This window comes from Pagrus major, chromosome 6 (assembly GCF_040436345.1).
Source record: "Pagrus major chromosome 6, Pma_NU_1.0".
Classification (NCBI taxonomy): Eukaryota; Metazoa; Chordata; class Actinopteri; order Spariformes; family Sparidae; genus Pagrus; species Pagrus major.
Window position 1 is genome coordinate 21,763,430 of NC_133220.1, and position 21,228 is coordinate 21,784,657.

Here is a 21,228-nt window from a genome sequence, read left to right on the forward strand (position 1 = left end):
AGATCAAGAAAGACATAAAAAGAATGCAATCTACAGGAAGACATCTCGCAATATTCTTTATGAAGCTCGACCGGCAAGTGGTGTTCAAGAGTCGCAGCAGACATTTTGACTTGTCACAGTAGGAAAAGCACAGGTGCTACTAATAACACCAACGATGGCTCTGTTCCACGAAAGTGTCCCTGTGAGCCGTGACAGTGTGACAGTGAGTCAGTCAGTCAGCATGCACAACAACAGCACTGGAGCAGCTAAATAAAATGTCATCATCATAAATCTAAGAATTTACACCTGTGATTTTTCTACAGTGACACATCAAAATATATGAGCATAAAATAGTAAAATATGTTGTTTTCTTTTTAACCAATTGCAGCAGTAGGCCTGCACTATAACATAAGATTGGAATAGTGTTTATTTTGGCCCGTCATGACAGTAAAATCACAGGTTTACCACGATTTACAATGTACAATTGCTTTGTACCATTAAACAAGTGAGCCAGCGTGCACGACTAAATGACTGACACAGCTACATGAAACACAGCCATTGTTAATGTTAGTAATTACACCTGTGTTTGACAAGTCATAATGTTTAAAAAGGTCAACTGACTTATAAAGTCCAGTGTCCTCCGCTGTGTCATTACTTTCCAGGATACCTCTTTACAAAAGGAACAAAATCATGTAAGCTGGGTGAATATATTCTCACAAACACATGCAGGCTGTTTCATATGCCAAAATAACACCTGCAATTTAGTGTTGCACATTTACGAAGCTGGGGGACAAAAAAAAAAAAAAAAAAGAGCATGGTCAAAACAGAAGGACCAGAGTTCAGCATAGGCTTATGTCCTGACTTAGTCCCTAGTATGGGTCAAGCTCTTGGATGTTTGGGGTTAGCCCTCTGCTAACTTGAATGGGGATAAAATAATTCAATCCAGCACCTCTCAACTTTTTAAATCTTATGGGACCACATTATGATAGTGAAACAAGTCATTTTGCTGGGGATGTGACTTTCAAAAAACTTTGTCCACCGTTTTACTGTCTCTTTTGTCAAATGTTTATTATGGGGGCTTGTGTGCATCACCTTAAGCTGTAATCACACAGTTTGGCCACTATATTAAATTGACTTCAAAGCCAGGCGCACTTCTGAGGGCTTGGTTGAGCTTCAAACACTGGTTCCTACATCTCCAATGACGTAGCACTTTCCATTAGACCCGTCCTGCATTTAAAGGACACATCCTTTGATCTCCTCATCTCCTCTTTGTGTCGCAGGTTTTCTGTTCTGAATTTTCAAGTCTTCAAGTCCGAGCTGAGATAAGCTCTTTGGAACATCAAAAATGATTTTGTCAAACCTGATAAAACTCCTTCAGAGCCTTTAGACTTAACACAACAATTTACACATGCTTGGTGGTATACACACATCGACCTTTATGTGTAAAATCAAAGAATTTCCCTTTAATGCCAAGCTACAATCTGGCAACACGGTCCCTGTCCCTCAAATATGTCAATACAGACAATGTTTGGGTTCACTTTTACCTCTTCGAGCTGTCCTTTTCCTTAAGGTCATACAGCGCCCATCTTCACCTCTTTCTGCCTTCTGGTGGACATCAGGCCTCTCACAGTGACATAAAGGCCTCTTCTGGTCAAGAGCAGCTGACGTGGTGAAGGAGTTACCAACGCCACTTTAGCAGCACTCATACAGGTAGCGTATGTGCAAGTGTGTTGTAGAGACACATCCGTAAACAAGTTTTTAAAAATCTCTTCAGTGTACAGCTTCAGCCAGTTTCTTTTCCTTTATTTTTGTTTTTTCTTGCAAAGGTCAAGAAAGAAAGTGTAAATTAAAAAACAGCAGGTCTGCAACGCCCCTTCAATATCTTCAAATCTGACTGATGTTTGGTGTCGTGCACTGGGTCAGATTTAGAACGGGACTTTTCCTTTGAGTGCACTGCGCAGCTTGAGACAAGTTTAAAAAGTGAGTAGAGGGGAAAACAGGAGTGTGGGAGGATGGAAGATTAAATAAGACGAAGTGCTTAGTGAAAGTCTTTCCTGTGTAACGGAGCCAATAGGCAGCTCCCTCAGTACAATCACATGTTTGCAGCCAAAAATAGTCGTACAAATTATTAGAACCAGATCGAAAAACTATTTGGACACTGCATGATTTAAAGTCAGTCAAAACTACTTTACGTGTCTCTAGTCCCATACAGCAGATACAAATGCTGTCAGTGTCCAGCTACATGACTGCAAAATACTGTGGATGTTTGTGCTTGAATGAATTGTGATCATTGATGAGAATCAACAGGTGCTTTGGCCACTTATTCCAACGTCTATGAACAAACTTGACAGTCGTAGAAACACACAAACAGGGCAGCAAAGACAGAGAGCGAGAGCGTCGTCTTTCATGTTGCTGCAGGCCTGGTGGATCCATCAGTCTGCAGTCGGTGATTATCGTGGTGACAGCGATTGTCTCTTGGGGGAGATAACCTGTCCTGGGACACCAGAGACCCACTGAAGAGATGAGCCGTCTGGCCACTGCTCACATCAAAGCTTTCTACTTTCTAAATACAGTCCAATCTAATTTATGCTCTTGAGACAGCAGATAACATCCTAAAAGCCAAGTGTGAGCAGGCGTATGCGGAATGCTCACTCCCTCAAATCAAGTTGCTTAACATTGCAAAGACCAACAGATTTGACGAACCGATAGCCATTAAAACACTCCTTAAAAAGACAAAGATTTTGGTACAAATACTTTCTTAATTTACTAGACACCCTTTCCCTACCGGTGCAATAATATTCTCAATCAAAGATTAACTCAGCAGTGAAGAACTGTTGTGTTACAGTTCTGTGTGTAGCTTGTACAAGAACCTGTAAGAAATACTACACAAGGCTTTGATACATTTCTTTTCCCTGCACAATGTCGGGCCTGGCTACTCCCCAGAGATATAAACCTCGAGCCTGAGAACCGAGGGTCATGAGTTCTACTTCCTGTATTGACGCTAAAAATAACTGGGTTCACCCAAAGAGGCATCTCAAGGCCTTCTGTTTGAAAAACAGCTTTTTCAAGCGTGTTGTTTTCCAACAAACCAGCATCAGAGCTGATCTTCTCCAGCTGGCTCTACCTCCGCAGACGAGGTGTGCGAGGAGGCACCCACAGCTACGAAAACACATGCACACACACACGCACCATTAACAATGTCAAAGGCAGCCCCGTTTGAAGTCCAGCGGGCAGAGATGTTGCGGCTGTCACCAAAGAAACACAGCATAACACATTCAGCAGCGTCTCTCTTGCAGAGCCCGCAGTATAAACAGACAGCAGTTAGTGTGATGATGTCAGGCCTCAGGAGCACGAGGCAGGAGGAGACTCTTACCTCTGAACTTCTTTGGAGGGTTGTTGAGGTCCCCCGCGTCAGGCTGGACGACACAGCGGTCATCCACCAAGCTGTGGACATAGACACAAAATAACATTGTTAATCAGATGTCTGAGTATTTTGTTCACCATATTGTGAATATTTTTTCAGGTACATTATATATGTATTGTCTTATAACTGAAGACAAATCGCAAATGGTATAATCAGTTGCCAGGTTAAAATATATGCAGGTTATAATATGTTTGTTTACTCTTGAGCTAAAACAATTAGTTGACCGAAATCATTTTGATCATCAAAAAAAATCAGGGTTATGTTTTCATCTGTGTCTGTTTGTCGATTGGTTGGATTGTCAGTAGGATTACACAAAAACTACCAAAGGGATTTCCACAAAAACTTGGATGGAGGATGGGTCTCGGCCTAGAACAGACCCACTTAACTTTTGGTGCGGATCCAAATAATGGGACAGATCCGTGTTTTTTTTTTCTCACTTTCTTTAACATTGCGAGACAGGGCGTTTTTTGGCATTTTCTTTGATTTCTTAGGAAATAATGCTTGGATCATGATGGGGGAAAAAATCCGATGTATACTAGATCTGGTGAGATTAAATTATGTTAATCAGTCATAGGTGGATTAAATTTTTAGTGATACAGGGATATCGAGTTTGATATCAGATTAGACTTGACTGAATCAAAGGGGACTGTCAGGCCTTGGTGGAGGTGTTTGCTCTACTCAGTAGCATTTTAGCTCATTAATTTATTGATTAACAATTTAAAGTAGAAAATATCAGACTGCAAAATACGCCTCAGAAAACATTCATAATCATATAAAAACAAAATAATGATTTTTCAAGAGAGTAGCGATCTTAACATTTGAAAAAAATTGGAAGCAGTAAATATTTTACTTACTTAATATAAAAATGTCATTGATGTTTTGAACATCAAATCAACCAATTAATCCACCAAAAGGTCGACGGACTCTCCAATTAATTCGTTGTTTTCAACCTACTGGTATAACTGGGCTTCAACAGTTGATTTATTCATCTATTTATTTACTACTTTGACCTAGATGTTCAGGTAAACAGTAATCTCTTCATTCAAATTGTTCATTTTCGACAGTGTCAATCTCTTTATCTGCGAGGGAGGGGATGGTTTAATATTGGCCAATCAATCAGCTCTCGCCCGGTCCAAACTATCACAATTATACTGCCCATTAAAACAACACTATCAGTCGACTTCTGTGAGAGATGTACTGAGATTGATATTTCACTCGGGTATCTGAGCTACTGTATGTCACCACGTCTATATAATCCCTGTGGGTTTGTGTGTAAACTGGTTTGGGTGTGTGTTAAACACAAAACAAAGCATTCCCAACAAAAACCTATCCTGCATGTATAAAACAGTACTGGTGTTTCCCCCACGCCACACAATCATAAAATAACTGTGGATTCGATGACCTGCGGGCACGCTGGAATTTCTGGTGACAAATTTAGCTTTTTACTAGCTTAGAATAACACTTGTCTGGACGCAGGCCAAATCCCACATCCATTTCAGCCCTTTTCTCCGGGGAATGTCTACAGTTGTCCAAACAGACCTGTCTACCTCTCCAGTCAGAGCACCTCAAGGAACAAGGCAGCAGACTTGGATAAACAGTGAGAAAATCTCTGGGAGTATTAAGAAGAAATTATACAGCAAGTGTGAGCAGTCATCTGCATGTGTGGACGATGCACATATTCTCTGTCAGAGCGATCGGTCGTTAACAGGAGTTTAATAGTTACACCTTTGCATAAACAGGACAGGACAGGCTGAACTGTACAAAGCAGCATTTTCAACATTTTTAACCTCTAATCCCCTCACTCCAGTTACCAAACAAGAGCTGGGAATGCTGCTCAGCTGGAGAAGTTCTCTCTCTTCTCAGGATGGTTTCTTCTTCCTCTGAGGGCAGATGATCTGGAGCAGCCTGCTGAGTTGGAGGTTGTGCGTGGAGAAGGTGGCTCGCTGCCAGATCTGTCATGACAGTTTCGTAAAATACGTGCGCTTGTATGTGTGTGTGTGTGTATGTGGGAAGTGCTGGAACTCGAGAAAGGCCACAATGTCTCTGCAGTGACTCAGTCTTTGCTGTAGGTCATTCCATTTTTCATGAGCAGAGAGGGGAGGTCCTGAGCTGATACTGATAGCATGATGCGAGACACAATACGCTGCACCTTCCTTTGATCATATTGTGGTTTCTTCCGGCAAAGCATTGATGCAGAACTTCTCAGAACAGAGGAGGAAAGGTTAAAGTGCAACAAGTGTGAATCACCATACTGTCAGTTATATCTGAAAGGAACCTATTATGGTTTTTCAGTTTCTTCCTTCCCTTCAGTGTTTTACAGGTTCTTGTGCACGTAAAAGATCTTGAAAGTAAAAACGGTAAAAGTCTGCTCCACAGAAAACACTGCTCCTGAAACACCTCGTCAGTAGTCCCACCTTTGATTCTGTGACTTTGTGACATCACACTACATCACAATGTCACGTAAGAATCGATTTAGCTCAGCGCTTTTGTTGTTGTTAGCGGTGCTGGCTCAGACGTGTGTCCGCTGACCAATGAGAGCAGACTTGGTATTCGGGAGGGGGGGGGGTTCCTTAAAGAGACAGGAGCTAAAACAGAGCGTTTCAAACAGAGGGGGCACACAGTGCTGCAACACTGGACTGTATAAGATAAACGGATGTGGTTTTATTTAACATTAAAGCATGTAAATATATTCTAGTAGAAAGTAGCAAAACAACACAATATTGCTGCAACTGCGTGGGTGAATGAGTGGCTTGTAAACACCGTTTCACCATTAGCTTTGAGTATTATGCACCACCTCATTGTTTTTTTTCTTCTCTTACTGTGCTCTCCACACCCACTCCTGCCACACTCTCACAAACACACACACACACACACACACACACACACACACACACACACACACACACACACACACACACACACACTTTATCATTAACTGAGCATTTGCCGCCCCTAGATTTCCTTCTTTCCCAGCACTATCAGTGGCATTGGGGTCAGTCAGTGCCAAAGTACCACTTCAAAAAGGCCTCCCACTGTTTCCACAGCTTTGTTCTGTGGGACAAACTGCAAAATCATTTCATTTATCTCTATTTAATCCCAATCTGTCAGTGATAGTGGGAAGCGACGCCTGTGACAAACACAGAATCGGATGGAGATGCTCTTTCTAAAGAGTCGTTTTTTCTCGCCAAACTGAACTTTCTAAAAATGGTTAACAGTCACCACTTTTTGTGCGACTTCCTTCCTTCCAAGTGCTGCTCAGCCAGTAGAACAGAGTGTGAAGCGAGCCCACACATGCATAGTGTTCAGCCAGTGAGATGGACATACCCCAGGGTGCTGATGAAGCCATTGGTGGATCCCTCTGCGTACAGGGAGCAGATGTCCCCGATGTGGAGGAAGCTGGACATCTTATCCGACATTTTTGACACCTGCGGCAGAGAACAGGAGTTAAAAAAATTCCAAGAAAAGTCACATTGTGTTGTGTGAAATGTGTCCTGATAAAATGCCCAATGTTTTCCACCTATTCAGCTCAAACATTACTGAGCGATTCCCATAATCACTGAGATTTCATCTGACTTCCAGTTTCCATTTTGCAGATATGATCATGTCAACACACTCACCCACCGTCCACACACAAATCCATGGAGCTACAGATGCTCCAAGTCAGGTGGCAGTGCTATATTTTAAAAGGAGAGGGTTCCCTGAGAGGTCCAGAGTACACTGATAGTCAGTCTGGCTGCAGAGATTTGCATAGAGGCTTCAGGGAAATTCTCTGTTACTGTAAGCTGTTTGTGTTTGTGGCTTAGGGCAGGACAGTTAATGATTAGGTGCTGCAGCTGCCTGACAGGAAGGTTTTCTGCACCTGCAACAGGTCATCTCTGCTGAGGCTGATACCTGTGGGCGCTGCAGGTCCACTTCACTGCCTGTGTTTGAAGCACTGCCTCTCACTAGGGTCGACAAATCGCAACAACAACAACAAAAAAAAAAACATAAAGCAGTAACTGTGACTGACTGCAAGATGAAAACAGTGGCTCAATCGGGTGAAATGGTCAGCTATCGGCTTCCTTACAGGCCTGTTTATCTGACCGCTGAACATGAAACTTGAGTAAACGCGTCTGTCACGTTAATCGGCATCCGCAATCACAGTTTACACAGCCTTCCCAAATTATTACCGGAGACACACTCGCTGTCTTCTCGCTTGTTTCCTCTGTTCACAAAGCGCTGATCACAAGCTGAGAGCATGTTGTTAGCCTTTTAAGGAGAAGGCGAAGTAAATCCTTTCCCCCCTCCGCTGATAGAGATAGGAAGAGAGGATGAAGTGTACAAGTTGTGCGCTCAACTTTACCTCGGTTAGTGTGGTAAAAGCTCGGGTGTTCAGCTTTCTCCCGACCGGCTAAGACAACATGACTGTGGCTCTCCTCTTCTCCAGCGGGGCCCGGGCTGAGGTCCAGCCGTCAGCCGCTGTAATAATCCAGGGTTGGTTTTTTTTGACAGCTCTATCACCTTTCCGCGTGTGTGTATGTGTGTGTGTGTGTGTATGTGTGTGTGTGTGTCGGTGCTCCGGGGCTGTGCTCACTGAGGCAGGCAGCACACTGGCTGGCTCACTGCCACTTCTTCTTCTCCTCCAGCGGCCGCAGCGTTGAAGGCTGGGAAATGATGTCCAAGCGGTGCCATCACTTCTGGGAAGCTGCTTTAAAGCTCCTAACTTGGAGCCTTGATTTTTATGATACAAGCATTTTTTTATGTATTTATTTTTATCCGATGTAAACTCTCACACAGCAGCATGTTTATGGTTTTATTTTTTTATTTTTTTATCAGTGTTTACAAAAAAGTGGTTTTATTGACATTAAAAGAAGAAGCCCTGATAATAATTTGCTATTTAATTATATTGTAATAAAATTAAAACTACAAGAAGTCCTCGTCTTCGGGCAGGAAGGAGTTACATTTTGTTACTCCGCAGCGCAGCTGACTGACCACGTGACAGTGCGGAAGTGAGAGCAGCAGCAGCAACAACAACATGAGCAGGTCTCTTTGAGCCGTGTCCTGCAACAATGGTGCGAGGTGTTGCCTTATTTGTCTTTGTCTTTGGATGTGTGAGCAGAGTGTTGTGCAGTCAGGGTTCATGCGGGGCTCAGCCGGAAGCCGCCGCCCCGCAGCGAGCATCGGGCTGCGGCTGCGACAGCCTGAAGAGAGCCGCTGCCGTGGAGCCTGCGGAGGACAGGACGGCACCTGCACAGCCGGCTGACAAATACTCGAGAGGGGCGAATGAGAGGTGGTCTGAAGCTCAGGGGGATGAGGAGGGAGTGCAAAGTCAGGTAATCTGTCTGCTTTCATCGGACAGTTGAGGAGAGAAGACATGAAACACAGGTCTCTACTGGGACTTATGTAAATGGATGACTCCTGAGAAGTTATCTACTATATTAATATTCTCCAATAAAAGATGAAGTACACAAGTTCATATAATCAGACCCTAGAAGATAAACTAAACATGCATTTTGAATAAAACTTTTTTTAAAAAAAGGATGATCTGACTTCCTGAAAAGTTGACATTATAAATTCAGTCTGACGTCAGGGTGAAGTAGTATCCACTAACCCCACTGAAGTGCTTTTAAAGGTGCAATATGTAATAACTGCCCACCCGTCAAATTCATGCTCACTACAAACAGGGGCCAGCATATCAACAGAGAAGCCGCTAACTGTTAGCTGGTTAGCTCAGTTAGCCGTGCAGCTAGCGGTGACCAGGGGAGTGTTAGTGTTTACGCCGCCACCACAGGAGCTTTGGAACTGAGACCAGACGAATATAGAAGAACTTGACACCACATGCAAAGATGGCGCCAATTCAGACCAATCAGAATTGCTCGCCTAGCGCATACACCAAAAAGGTTTTGTGGCTTCTGCGTTTACTTCCTGGTTATGAAGCCCATTGAATATACAGAGTTTCCCCCATTGGCCCCATCCAAGAGTTCCCGCTCAGCCCATAGCCTTCACACTGTGATGACGTCACAGATTTTTAAATCCGCTTGAGGGAAAATTTTACAAACATAACAACTCCATGGATTAAAATTCCACAATAAAAAGAGTCAAAATCGACCTTGTTTGCAGTTCTTGATGTCCTGTCAACAGTTTTACGGTCATCTTTTATAATGCCGCTCTACAGGGAAAATGCTCTTTGGGTCACAGGGAAATTTTAAGCTGCAATACTAAAAATTGCAACTGGGGAAGATTTGAAGCATGGCTGAGCGTGACCCTCCGGGCCTGACTGTGACGGGCCGAAGCTAGCTGGTTAGCATGCTAAGTTCAGTAGATATCTCTACATCTCAGTACATACAGTAGACGTCACAACGTCAAAACTGCAATTTCATCACATTCTGTTGATAATTTTAGTTACTTTCTGAATGTATTCGACACAAAATGTTACATATTGCCCCTTTAAACAAAGATACCCAGGAGTAAACAATTCCAATTTCGATATATGAACCAATATACATACATTATTTTTGCAATGATCCCAAAAATGTGGTATTATTTTATTATTATCTATTATTTTATAGATCAAAGAAATAGTCGCTTAATCAAGAAAGTAATCAATAGATGAATAAACAATAGTTACAGCCGTACTTCTCAACCACTCTCCAACAAGCTGTTTCAATGAATGACTGCAGGTTTGTGGTTGATAATAGTGGACAAGTGTTGTAGCTCTATTTCCTTGTTTGCTATTATTTATAGAGTACTTTATCTGGCTCTGTGAAGGACATTTAGTTATTTTTAGTTCTGGTTAGAGACATTTAAGGTCAGAGTCAGGGTTAACTAATGATCTTAGTGAAGCAGTGTGACAGCCTCAGGATCTTGGGAGTTCCCTGCTTACTGGACAACCTCAGGCGTGTTTAAGTAGATGACTTAATGACCCTGCACAACACACAGTTAATAAGCAATGCCAAGATGTAGGACAAATTGAAAGAGAAATAAAATTTCAGCCATGTGCAGAAAAGCTGATCATTAACTCTGCATTTAAATAGCTTGAAATATGTAAATATGTTCTCCTTCTATACGTGTTGCACCTTTATTTATTTCTGTATCCTGTATTGTATTCCTCTGACTGTGCCTCTGTAGTTTATGTGCTTCCTCGCGATCTGATAATCTAATCTTTGCACTCATGATAGATTAAGTTTCCATCCTTTTTAAAGACTCTTAATCTCATTAGTTCTGCAACCTTCTTCAAACTTCAGAGAATCATATGATCGCTTATCTGCTGGTTAAAAAAAAAAAGTTTATTTCCTGCATACAGATGGTGCTGATTTCTGGAGGAGAGTTCCTGATGGGAACGGATGACCCAGGCATCCCTGCAGATGGTGAGGGCCCTCAGAGGCTGGTGTATGTGAACTCCTTCTACATGGATGTCCAGGAAGTCACAAATCAACAGTTCGAGAGCTTCGTCCGTGCCTCAGGATACGTTACTGAGGTACTGTATCTAAAGATTGAACCATAAGTTGTATTATTTTAGATTCATTAAAAAATAATTGAATCAACTAACCAATCATATCAGGTTTATATGTTTATAAGGTTAATAGGCATCTCCTTTGCTCATAATGTTTTTGTCCTCATGCTTTTAGGCGGAGAAATTTGGAGACTCATTTGTATTCGAGGGACTTTTGAGCGAGAGTGTCAAAAACGAAATCACCCAAGCCGTAAGTATTATTATTCAACGACTGACTTACCTGTACAGCTAAAGTTCCTGGTACTAATTATTTTACACGTGAAGCATTGTTGGTGCCTAGTTACTAGTATCAGCCTTTTGAAAGATTTCAGACGTATACACCTTCATACTTTTTCTTCTTTCCTTTTTCTGGTTCCTATACATTCATCCAATTATTATAAATTACAAATGTAAATATGTGAAAATGTAACATGTTCATTTTGTTTTCTTCTCATGTCTTCAGATGATGTTACTACATTACATTTTATTTCCAAACAATAATTTGAAAACACCAGGGGTAGTTATGTTTCAGTTACATGAAGTATTAATACTTCACACCAGTTGTGAGAATTGTTGGTTATGACATATTTTGTTGTGTATTGCTGAGCTGCTTCTACCGTACCAGGACGAAAAGAGGCTACATTTTCTCAGAGTAATGAAGCAGTGAGGCTAATAGGGAGTGCTTAGTTATAATAAGGTGTTTATCTAATAAAATAAGTATACATTTTCATAATGGTTCCAACTAGGGCTGCAATTAATGGTTATTTTCACTGTCAATTAATCTGTCAATTATTTTCTCAATGAATCGATCAGTTGTTTTGTCTATAAATTGTCAGAAAATGTCAATCAGGTTTTCCCAAAGCCCAAGATGACCTCCACAAATGTCTTGTTTTGTCCACAACCCGAATGTATTTAGTTTACTGTCACAGAGGAGTTAAGAAACTATAAAATATTCAATTAAAGAAGCTGGAATAAGATTTTTTTTACTTTGAAATAACAGATTATTTGATTATCAAAATAGTTGGTAATTAATTTAATAGTTGACATGACATAAATCGATTGATCATTACATCTACTTCCTGCAAACTGCAAAATATACTTAGATCAGTAAACATTCAGTTCTTTTAATCAGACAGGATGTAGAAAAATGGCACATGAGCCATGTTAGGCAGTGTTAAAAATAAATAGATAAGAAGAAAGATGATGTTTACATATTTATTGTGAGAGCAAAACTCCAAACTCTTACTTACTTCATCTAATATTATTTGAATGTATTTAACCTTCTATAGAGTAATACTGTATATGTGCACTAAGCCTTTCTCAGGGAAAACCTTAAAAGTACCAGCCTCGGGTCACACATAGCTGTGGCTTTAGATAGACATGAAGGTGTATACTGCTGTTATTTTACAGCTCTGAGAATGTTCACAGAGTGGTTGTAAGAGGCCTGAGCACAGCAGGCCCCTCAGAGACGAAAACCAGACAACGGACAATTTACTGCTTCATCCCAGCACTGCAATACTGGAAACCATCAGCAGTATTACAGAACTGTACATTAAAGACGATAAAGACCATACAGCCTGATGTCAGTCAGTGACCATTGTTACCCTCACTTTGTCCTCAGGTTGCTGCTGCCCCCTGGTGGCTCCCGGTCAAAGGGGCCAACTGGAGGCAGCCTGATGGTCCTGACTCCAACATCACAGACAGGTAGAGAGACACTCTATCAAAAACATATTTTACTTGTCTTTTACTTCTATTTCTATTTAAGGTTATATCTAATGTTAAAAGGAAACTAATAAATCAAATACAAGCTCAGTAATTAACTACAAACCAGTTTTTCTATAGGCTGGACCATCCTGTTCTTCATGTGTCCTGGGCGGATGCTGTCGCATTCTGCTCCTGGTTTAACAAAAGACTTCCTACAGAGGCAGAATGGGAGTACGCCTGCAGGGGCGGCCTTAAAGACAGGTATGATACTATGATACTAAGATGCCCTGGCATGTGCTCTGGCCTACATACAGCATGTCCCACGTTTATTTACTGACATGCTGCCCCTGAATGTAGGCTTTACCCCTGGGGAAACAAGTTGAACCCAAAAGGACAGCACTACGCCAACCTCTGGCAGGGAGATTTCCCCAACCATAACTCTGAAGAGGATGGATACATCAAAACGTCCCCAGTAAGTCATCGAAGGGAAGGTGGAGAGATGCCTTAGTTGTGGGTGTGTTAGGCTCATCAGCCAATTTCACAAAACTGGAAACAGGTTTACATTTTAGCTGCTGCCTTTAAGTCTACAGGAAATTAGAGGTGCTGGAGAATTAGGGCTCATTTCACAAGTTAATAAAGTCACACCAGCTGCTCGCAGCTTCTACAGATCAAATGAATAACCATTAGATAATATTACTCCAGTCTCCTTCTCTACAGCAGCAGTTTTAAAGCCCTAATTTAAAAGTATCAGTCATGATTGTATGATCACAAATTCTTTAGGGCTTTTGAGTAGGGCTGCAACTAATGATTATTTTCAATTTCGAATAATCTGCTGATTATTCTCCCAATTAATTGATTAATCGTTTAGTTTATACACTGCAAAACCGCCGTCAAGTAGCTTCTTCTGACCAAAAACCCCAAAGACTCTTCATTTACTATCATAAATGACAAAGAAAAGCAGCAAATCATTACATTTAAGAAGCTGGAACCAGCAAATATTTGGCATTTTGGCTGAAAAATGCCAAATGAAACAATGAATTAGTTGGCATCTTACAAGCTGAAAAAACAGGGCCGTCTACTATTCACTGATTATAATAACACACGTCATTTAAGCAGTTTGGCATGTCGAGCAATAGAAACAAAAACAATGAAGATAAACCTGTTAATCCAGCTTGAACACTAAGTGATCTGTATTTGTGAGTCCCCTCAGAGTCACATGCTCATTCTTGCAGAAATACAAATATGCACATACATTATACACCCATAGGCTTTTTCATCTTCCATGCTTTCAGAAGAAACGAGTCTTTGTAGGAGTTCATAATACAAACCTGCATTAAAGGATGAGTTTTTACTCACCCCCATTCTGATGTTGTGAAGTGTTGTAGTCCACAAAATGTTCACAGCTTCACAGCAAAACAACTGAAGCAGATGGGGACTTCTTTCAAAATGTAGAAAAACAACTGAAAAAAAATTAAAAAGTAAAATGGCTCCATGCAGCTCGTCTGCCACAAACCAAGTATCCAGAAGCCCTGAGATCCAAAATTGATTTGAAATGACAATTTTTACACCTTTTTTAAAGCTGAAATCCTCACCGTAGCCGCTCAGCTTAAGGCATTAGCGCACACCCCGTATGAAGTGGGAGCACGAGCTCGACCACACTGAGGCTGTAAATAATATGTTTATTTATATTTCAAAACAAGCCCCCTTTTACTTCAGTTGTGTTGAAAAAAGCTGCAACACTGTTTTGCCGTGAAGCTCCAGAAACGTTTTGTGGACTACAAAACTTCACCTGACTTCGGCATGTGGGTGAGTAGATAAAGTCTGTGGGTGAACTTACCCTGTGATGTGGCATTGCTCTCCCTGTACCCTGCAGGTGATGTCCTTCCCTGCCAATGGATTCGGTCTGTATGACATGGTGGGGAATGCATGGGAATGGACCTCAGACTGGTGGACGGTGCATCACACCACAGAAAAACAACAGAACCCAGTAAGAACACATCCCCACTCAGCTTTTGAGTTTCTCCAGGTTTAGCTTTAACTCTGATATCTGATTATTTTTCTCTCTCTAGACAGGCCCTCCATCAGGCAAAGACAAGGTGAAGAAGGGAGGGTCATACATGTGCCACAAGGTAAAGGAGACAACCACTATAACACTTTTATGCTCATTACGCTTTATAGATTCAATCAAATCAAGTTCAGCATGTTGAATGTTTTATAGCAAGTATTAAATCGCTGACATCTGCATTTCAAGGATGTAGAGGAGCTTTCTATTACTCTCCACCTGGTTGATCACAAGGGGAAAATGCAGCCTTTCTTCCTGCTATGTGAGACTTAAGTAGTTTTAATTTATTTAAATCCTCAGAAAACACTTAGAGGGACAAAGCTCATTTACAGCGGTGCTGAGGTAAAGATATTATAAAAGCAGACCCAACTAAAATCATCAAAGAAAGATAGGAGTTAGGTGAGGGTGCAAGAAATGACAACAAGACAGATTTCTTTGCCAGTACATGCACAGTCGCCTGGACGCTCTGCTCATTCTGGATTTAAGATACTTGAAAAAAACCTCCATGGAGACGACGAGAGAATTCGTACCATATGTGAATTTACTTTATCTGCAAAACCATTTGAGCCGCCCACTGGTGACCATTCCAGTTTGCTTGCCACCAGCATTGGTTGCCATGGGAATGTGACTAATTGCATGCAAAATAAGTCCTTGGAACAGAGGTCTGTTTGTTTCATATGAATAAACCATGTGAGTGGTGAGAGGACATGGATGGATGGACAAAAAAATAACTTTTTCTCAAAAGCAATAAAAAATCCGATAATAAAGAGAACTCTGTGCAAGTTTGTGTTTGTGCGCATCTTGTTTTCAGGTCTGTCAGTCCGTTACTCTGATTCTTGTGAACGTGATAACGCCTTGAGGGAATTTCTTCAGACTTGGCACAAATGTCGACTTAGACTCACAGATGAACTGGTTAGTTTTTGGTGGTCACCATGACCTTATAAAACACATCTCTGACCATAGCTCAAGAATTCATATGCGTATTATGACGACATTTGACACAAATGTCTAATATGATAAAATGATGAAGTGATGACATTTTATCCAAAAGGTCAAAGGTCAACTTGACTGGTGTGCGGAGGTATACAACCATGAGGAGCTAATTCTAGTTTTAATATATTGTAACAAACCAGTGCTGAGAAAATGTTTTTTTTATTGACAGTAATTTTCCCTCTCTTCTTTCCCCCCTCCTCCAGTCTTATTGTTACAGATATAGATGTGCAGCCCGAAGCCAGAACACTCCGGACAGCTCAGCCTCTAATCTGGGTTTTCGCTGCATCTCTCAGGAGCCACGGTGACCTGACCTGCTTGTCTTAAACACAGAATTCCTTCTTCCATTTACTCCAGTGTTGGTTAACTGATAAGGGAATTTAATAGAGGCTTTCTTATGTGCCATCTTGTTAACCTGCATACATATGAAGATGATGTTTGTTTTTTTTTAAAAAAAGACCTCAAACAGTTTGGAGTTGAGAATGTCTTTTATTCCAGCAGATATCTCAGAAATGTCAATTTTTATATTATATTTTTTCAGCCTTTTTTCATGAGAACTGAACAGAGAAGTCAGTTGTGGAGAGTTCTGTATAAGTCAAGTCATTGTTTCTGCTTGGCAGCTGCTGGTTTGAAGAAACTTTTCAGTGACAAAGATCAGTGTGGTCTTGTATATTGCACACAGGTTGTCAAACAGCTGGCTGAGACAGATACACTGTGAGATTATTGTAATGTACTGTAATTTATTCTTACATACATTGATAGATCTGTGAGAAATGGGATCCCAAACAATCTTCTTTGTTTTATCTCTTTCAATTTTTAAATTTGCCCTAATAAAAAACTAACCAAAAAAGCACAGTTTCTTAACATTACTCAAAATGCTACACTAAATTTGAATAGGAGACTTCAGGTTTATTTAATTAATGCTAAACCTCAGGAACCTACTTTGCTATTTTTGTGTTTTATAATTATTGACCTCTGTTAACCATATTTAGCTGTCACATCCAGTAGAGGGCAGCACCTGCTCAAATATTTATCACTGTGTGTCTATCTGTATGTCTGTCTATATCAGTAGTGTATGCGTACAAGTTTGTAAATACCCATACAGAGAAGTTAAGCTGACACAGTATAAGCTCTGTCTGTAAGGATGGTTCAGGGCAGTGAGCACTGTGACGCTCCAAAGCTGATTCACTCGGTTTTGGACTGAGATGGGCTTAAGTTCTTCCAAGACCTGCGATTAAGAATCCACATGAGACCAACAGCATGTATCACAGGGGGTGAGTGTGCCTGTCAGAACTGACAGGGTATAATAGCTGTATGAGTGGAGGAGGAATTAAAAAAGACCAGATGTCTGCAAAAGAACCAAAAATTTATTATTTTAACTTCATCAGTATACATATTGCATGTGAAAATAATAAACTAAGCAATTAGCGAAAAAGTCTAGCAAAATAAGTGAGTAAATGGGGAAAGGGTCGTGAAAGTTTCTAGTGCACCTTAATAAAAAAACAACTCAAAATGTTTTAACAAACATTTGTTTTTCTAGCATTAACATCACATTTATCAGCAAACTAAAATCCTATTCTCTCGCAGTTTAAATCAGAAAGTTCAAAGGTATAGTTGATACAACATTACTGCACAATTGCTAACATTCAGTCGACAGGTTAACGAGTCTAAACCCGCTGTCAGCTTTTAACTGGAGTTCAGACAAACTCCATTATCTATCAGTGCACAACAGATTACCTGTTTTACAAAACAGAGAAAAAAAACACTGATTTTCACTAATAACGCAAGAAGACCATTGGCCCCTGCTGCTGTATTATTAACCCAATGGGAAAGTGAGTCAAAAATGCACCACAGAAACAAGAGCATAGCAACTAAGAAAACCTGGAGGCTAAATACAGCTGCCATCTTGGAGAGTCCAAAACAAATAAGAGAAAGAATCAAACAAAGGCGATACGCTATACTAATAAAAATCCTGTCCTTGATCACTCTGCCTCTTATTAGCAAAGCTGAGAATACAAAAAAAACATTTGCAACTTTAATTGACTTTTGCACCAAAATGGCAAAAGTGTGTCTTTTTGTGCTGCTTGGAGAGGCAGCCAGGCCTCCTTACTAAATCCTCACCACATGTAATAACTACGTGTGGTGTCAACAGGGGAGGGTTTTCCCTCTGTGCTGCCATCTTTGTCCTTCTCACCATCGGTCTCCCACAGGTTGATGAGTGGAGGGTAAAGCTCGTTCAGGGGGATGGAGGAAGTCTTCAGCATGTATTTCTTCAGGGAGTGGTGGTAGTTTTTTCTCTTCCATCTGCGGGCCATGTAGACACCCACAGTGGCAAGACTAAGGAAGGCCAGCATGGCCGCCATGACAGCCAGCACCGCTGCACTTGGGTGCTGGTCTGACAGGTCCAGGGCAAAGGTAGCGCTACGTGTTGTCACGTTAACACAAGACTTGTGTGTCTGCAGGTGGACATTGGAGACAGTGAGGCACACCTCGTACTCAGTGGCAGGTTGAAGGTGTGTGAGGTTGTACTCGTGAACGTCTACAGGGACACGAGCTGTGTAGGTGATGTGTGGATTGTCGATCTTCATGGTGGCTGAGGCCCACTTCAGGTTTGAGGACATGACATTAGAATTGACCTTCCAGGAAACCAGGATCGAGTGCGATTCAGTCTGCTTGACGTAGATCTTCATCACCTGGGCGCTGTCTAGCAGGGTGCCATTTACACGGATGGTGGCGACCTGTGTGTCAGCTCCTTCTGTGTTCTGGGCCACACAGGTGTAATGACCAGAATCCTCCACCTGAACATGAAACAGCCGCAGTGTTCCCTCACTGCTCAAGTGGTACCTCTCTGAGACCGTGTCTATCGTGATTTTTGTCCCAAGAGGAGTCACCCAGTAGATCTCAGGCTCGGGTTCAGCCATGGCCCTGCAGTCGAGGCTGACGCTCATGCCCAGCTCGAGGTTCAGGTGGCTGGGGAAGGTGTTGTGGGATATGAGCGGGAGGCATTGCTCTGTGGACTCCAGAAGCCTTAGCCCTCGAACCCGCTGGCCTTTGAGCTCAGATGGGGAGGTGCACAGCATGGCCAGCGGCTCCATGAAGCGCACTGTGGTCCTGTTGGAACTCATCCACTGAATGACACAGTCACAACGCAATGGGTTGCTATGCAGACTGATCTCCCGCAGATTAGGCAGCACCTCTACAGTGTGCTGGTAAAGGGCAGTGAGGGCATTATTGTTAAGCATCAGGCTCTCCAAGGAGGGCATGTCCCTAAAGGCCAACCTGTGCACATACGACAGTTTGGGGTTGTTGGTCGCCTCCAGCTTTGTCAGCTCTGGTAGGTTGTCCAGAGCGAAGCGGTCAATTGACACTAACTCCATCATGTTGTTGATACCCAGCTCCTTCAGGTGTAACATGTTCCGGAAATCTCCTTCCTGGATTTTATGAACTGGATTTTTGTTTAAATCCAAGAATTTCAGATTGGGAACTTTTTGAAGGGACAGTTGAGGGATTCTGACCAGTTTGTTGTCATAGAAAGAAATGCTTTCAAGGTTGTCCAAACCTACAAATGCATTTGCTGGAACATCAGTAAGGTCCATGCCAGCCAGAACCAGACTCCTCAGTCTTCCTAGAGGCTTAAAGTTCATGTCCAGGAGGCCGATAACTGGGTTCTCCCCGATCATGAGGATCTCAAGGTTGGGTGTTTCTTCAAACCAGCGGCTATCTATGACATGGAGCCTGTTGGAGTTAAGATGAAGCCGCAGCAGGCTGTGCAGGCCTGCAAATGCCCGAGGGGAGATGGAGTTTATCTGGTTGTGGTTGATGTAAAGCTCCTGGAGATTGGAGAGGTTTCCCAGGCAATGGTCTGGCAGCTGGGTGATCTGGTTCTCCTCTAGATGCAGGGTGGTCAGGTGGTTCATGCTTGAGAGGCCCACAGCTTCCACAGTGCTGAAGTTGTTCTGGGATAGATCCAACTCTGTCAAGTTGAACAGCACATCCAGCTCTCCACTGGTGTGAGAGATGGCATTACTTTGGAGCAGTAACACCTGAGTGTCTGTGGACAGGTTAGTAGGGATGTGCGTGAGCCTCAAGTCATTGCAATCCACTGTGGTCGCCTCCTTGTACGTCGACTGAGGGGTGAACCAAGGGCGGATCTCGCATACACACAAACGTGGACATTCTTTGCCCTGTATGGGCGACAGAGAGGAAAGAAGCAATCCCACGCACAGCCAGAGCAGAGGAGGCCAAGGCTGCGAGCTAAGCGCCATGATGTCTGCTCTCTCTGCTCACACAAAGCTTAGACGAGAGGCAGCGTTCTGAAGAAAGGTTGGGAGGGAAGGTTCATGAGCATTAGTCTGCTTTGCTGCTGGCTGGATGCTGTAGGCAATTTCCAGAGTGGTGACTTCTTATCCAGGAGAAAGTTTTTTGCAGAAGCCAGGGCAGAAGATCATCTGGTTCAAACTTGACCTAAACAAACAGAAAGGACGTATAATGTTAAAACCTTTGATTATCTGTCTGCAAACACAGTAACACAGTAAGGAACTCAAACTGACAACAGCTGAATAGAGGATGCAAGTCATATTTGGTTTCCTTGCAGAGGGTTACAAATGAGGCAAGTGGCAGTTTTCCACTGTGCCACCCCACAGATATTTAGGGCACTAAGTTGACGTGTCTAACAGAGCAGAATGAATTTGTCAAATTTGTCTTGTTGCCCTGCCATCTTGTAGACATTCATACCTTTTAATGAGCACCCACACAGCCAGACACAGTTTGAAAAATAAGAGTAAGTTTGAGAAAAAGTTACTTCTGAATCTTGAGATGAAATTGAGTGAGACCATGCATGCCAAGTAACTACTGGGGATGACCAGGGGAAAGATATGGAGTGAAACTAAGTTGAATAAATGTAATTTATGTCGGGGAAAAAAAACAAACAAGAGACCGCTGATGCTCCATAAATGAACTAAACTTGGATCCCTTCTTATTAGTTGCTTGTTAATGGTTGATTAGTCTCTATCTTCAATTCTCATTCTTGGAGAGGGAGAAAAAATGTATTTATTTGCATGTCCTTAAACCAATCACAATCGTCTTGGGAGGCACTTAACCCAGGATGCAGCGACATTGCCCCTGCAAAATGACTAAAAAGAAAAGGAAACAGTTGCTATCTTGTTTACGTTTATGCCGTTAGCGAACAGGTTAGTGTTTGAGTAAGTTGCCAGTTTCAACGTGCAGATTGCTCTGAGGTTGTTATTTCACATAGCGAAAGTGAAAAAAGCCGTTGGGAAGGAAGGAAGGAAGCTAAGTCTACATCCTGTAAGTCAGACTAATGATTGATTAAAAAATGAGTGATGGGTCATGAGCTTTGTTTCACTCTCTTTGTTAAACTGTTACATTAGTGAAAATCACTGTTACTTTTCTTCACAGGTTAAGAGAGTACAGGACTGTTACAAGAATGGAACCTGAAGCCCAAACAAAACAAATCTCTAATTTAGCTTCTCCACAACTAGAAATGTCCGTTTAGCGTGTAGCTTGTAATGCAAAAATGTGGTACATTATGTATTTGTCATCACTCAAGATATGAACTCTGCTTCCCTGTTGTTTTTT

The 21,228-nt window shown here is 41.9% G+C and overlaps 3 protein-coding genes across 7 annotated transcripts in view; 1 reads left to right on the top strand and 2 right to left on the bottom strand.

The window, feature by feature from the left end:
• LOC140998277 (inositol 1,4,5-trisphosphate-gated calcium channel ITPR1) overlaps positions 1 to 7,956 on the bottom strand; it is an 80,493-nt gene extending 72,537 nt beyond the window's left edge. For all 5 annotated transcript variants that reach the window (XM_073468506.1, XM_073468505.1, XM_073468504.1 and 2 more), the window contains exons 1-3: positions 7,746 to 7,956; positions 6,728 to 6,828; positions 3,353 to 3,423 (exon numbers count right to left, since the gene is read on the bottom strand). In XM_073468506.1, coding sequence (XP_073324607.1) covers positions 3,353 to 3,423; positions 6,728 to 6,819 — 163 coding nt within the window. In that variant the 5' untranslated portion in view covers positions 6,820 to 6,828; positions 7,746 to 7,956. The remainder of the gene's footprint in view (positions 1 to 3,352; positions 3,424 to 6,727; positions 6,829 to 7,745) is intronic.
• Positions 7,957 to 8,395: 439 nt separating this feature from the next.
• Positions 8,396 to 16,483, top strand: sumf1 (sulfatase modifying factor 1). Its single transcript, XM_073468508.1, has 9 exons — positions 8,396 to 8,715; positions 10,686 to 10,859; positions 11,011 to 11,085; positions 12,496 to 12,578; positions 12,717 to 12,839; positions 12,936 to 13,050; positions 14,452 to 14,565; positions 14,648 to 14,707; positions 15,837 to 16,483. Exons 1-9 carry the CDS (start codon positions 8,452 to 8,454, stop codon positions 15,936 to 15,938), a joined length of 1,110 nt encoding a protein of 369 aa, XP_073324609.1. The 5' UTR covers positions 8,396 to 8,451; the 3' UTR covers positions 15,939 to 16,483.
• A 1,264-nt stretch (positions 16,484 to 17,747) lies between these two features.
• Positions 17,748 to 19,895, bottom strand: LOC140998612 (leucine-rich repeat neuronal protein 1-like). The gene has a single exon (XM_073468946.1). It carries the CDS (start codon positions 19,893 to 19,895, stop codon positions 17,748 to 17,750), a length of 2,148 nt encoding a protein of 715 aa, XP_073325047.1.
• Positions 19,896 to 21,228: the final 1,333 nt, after the last annotated feature.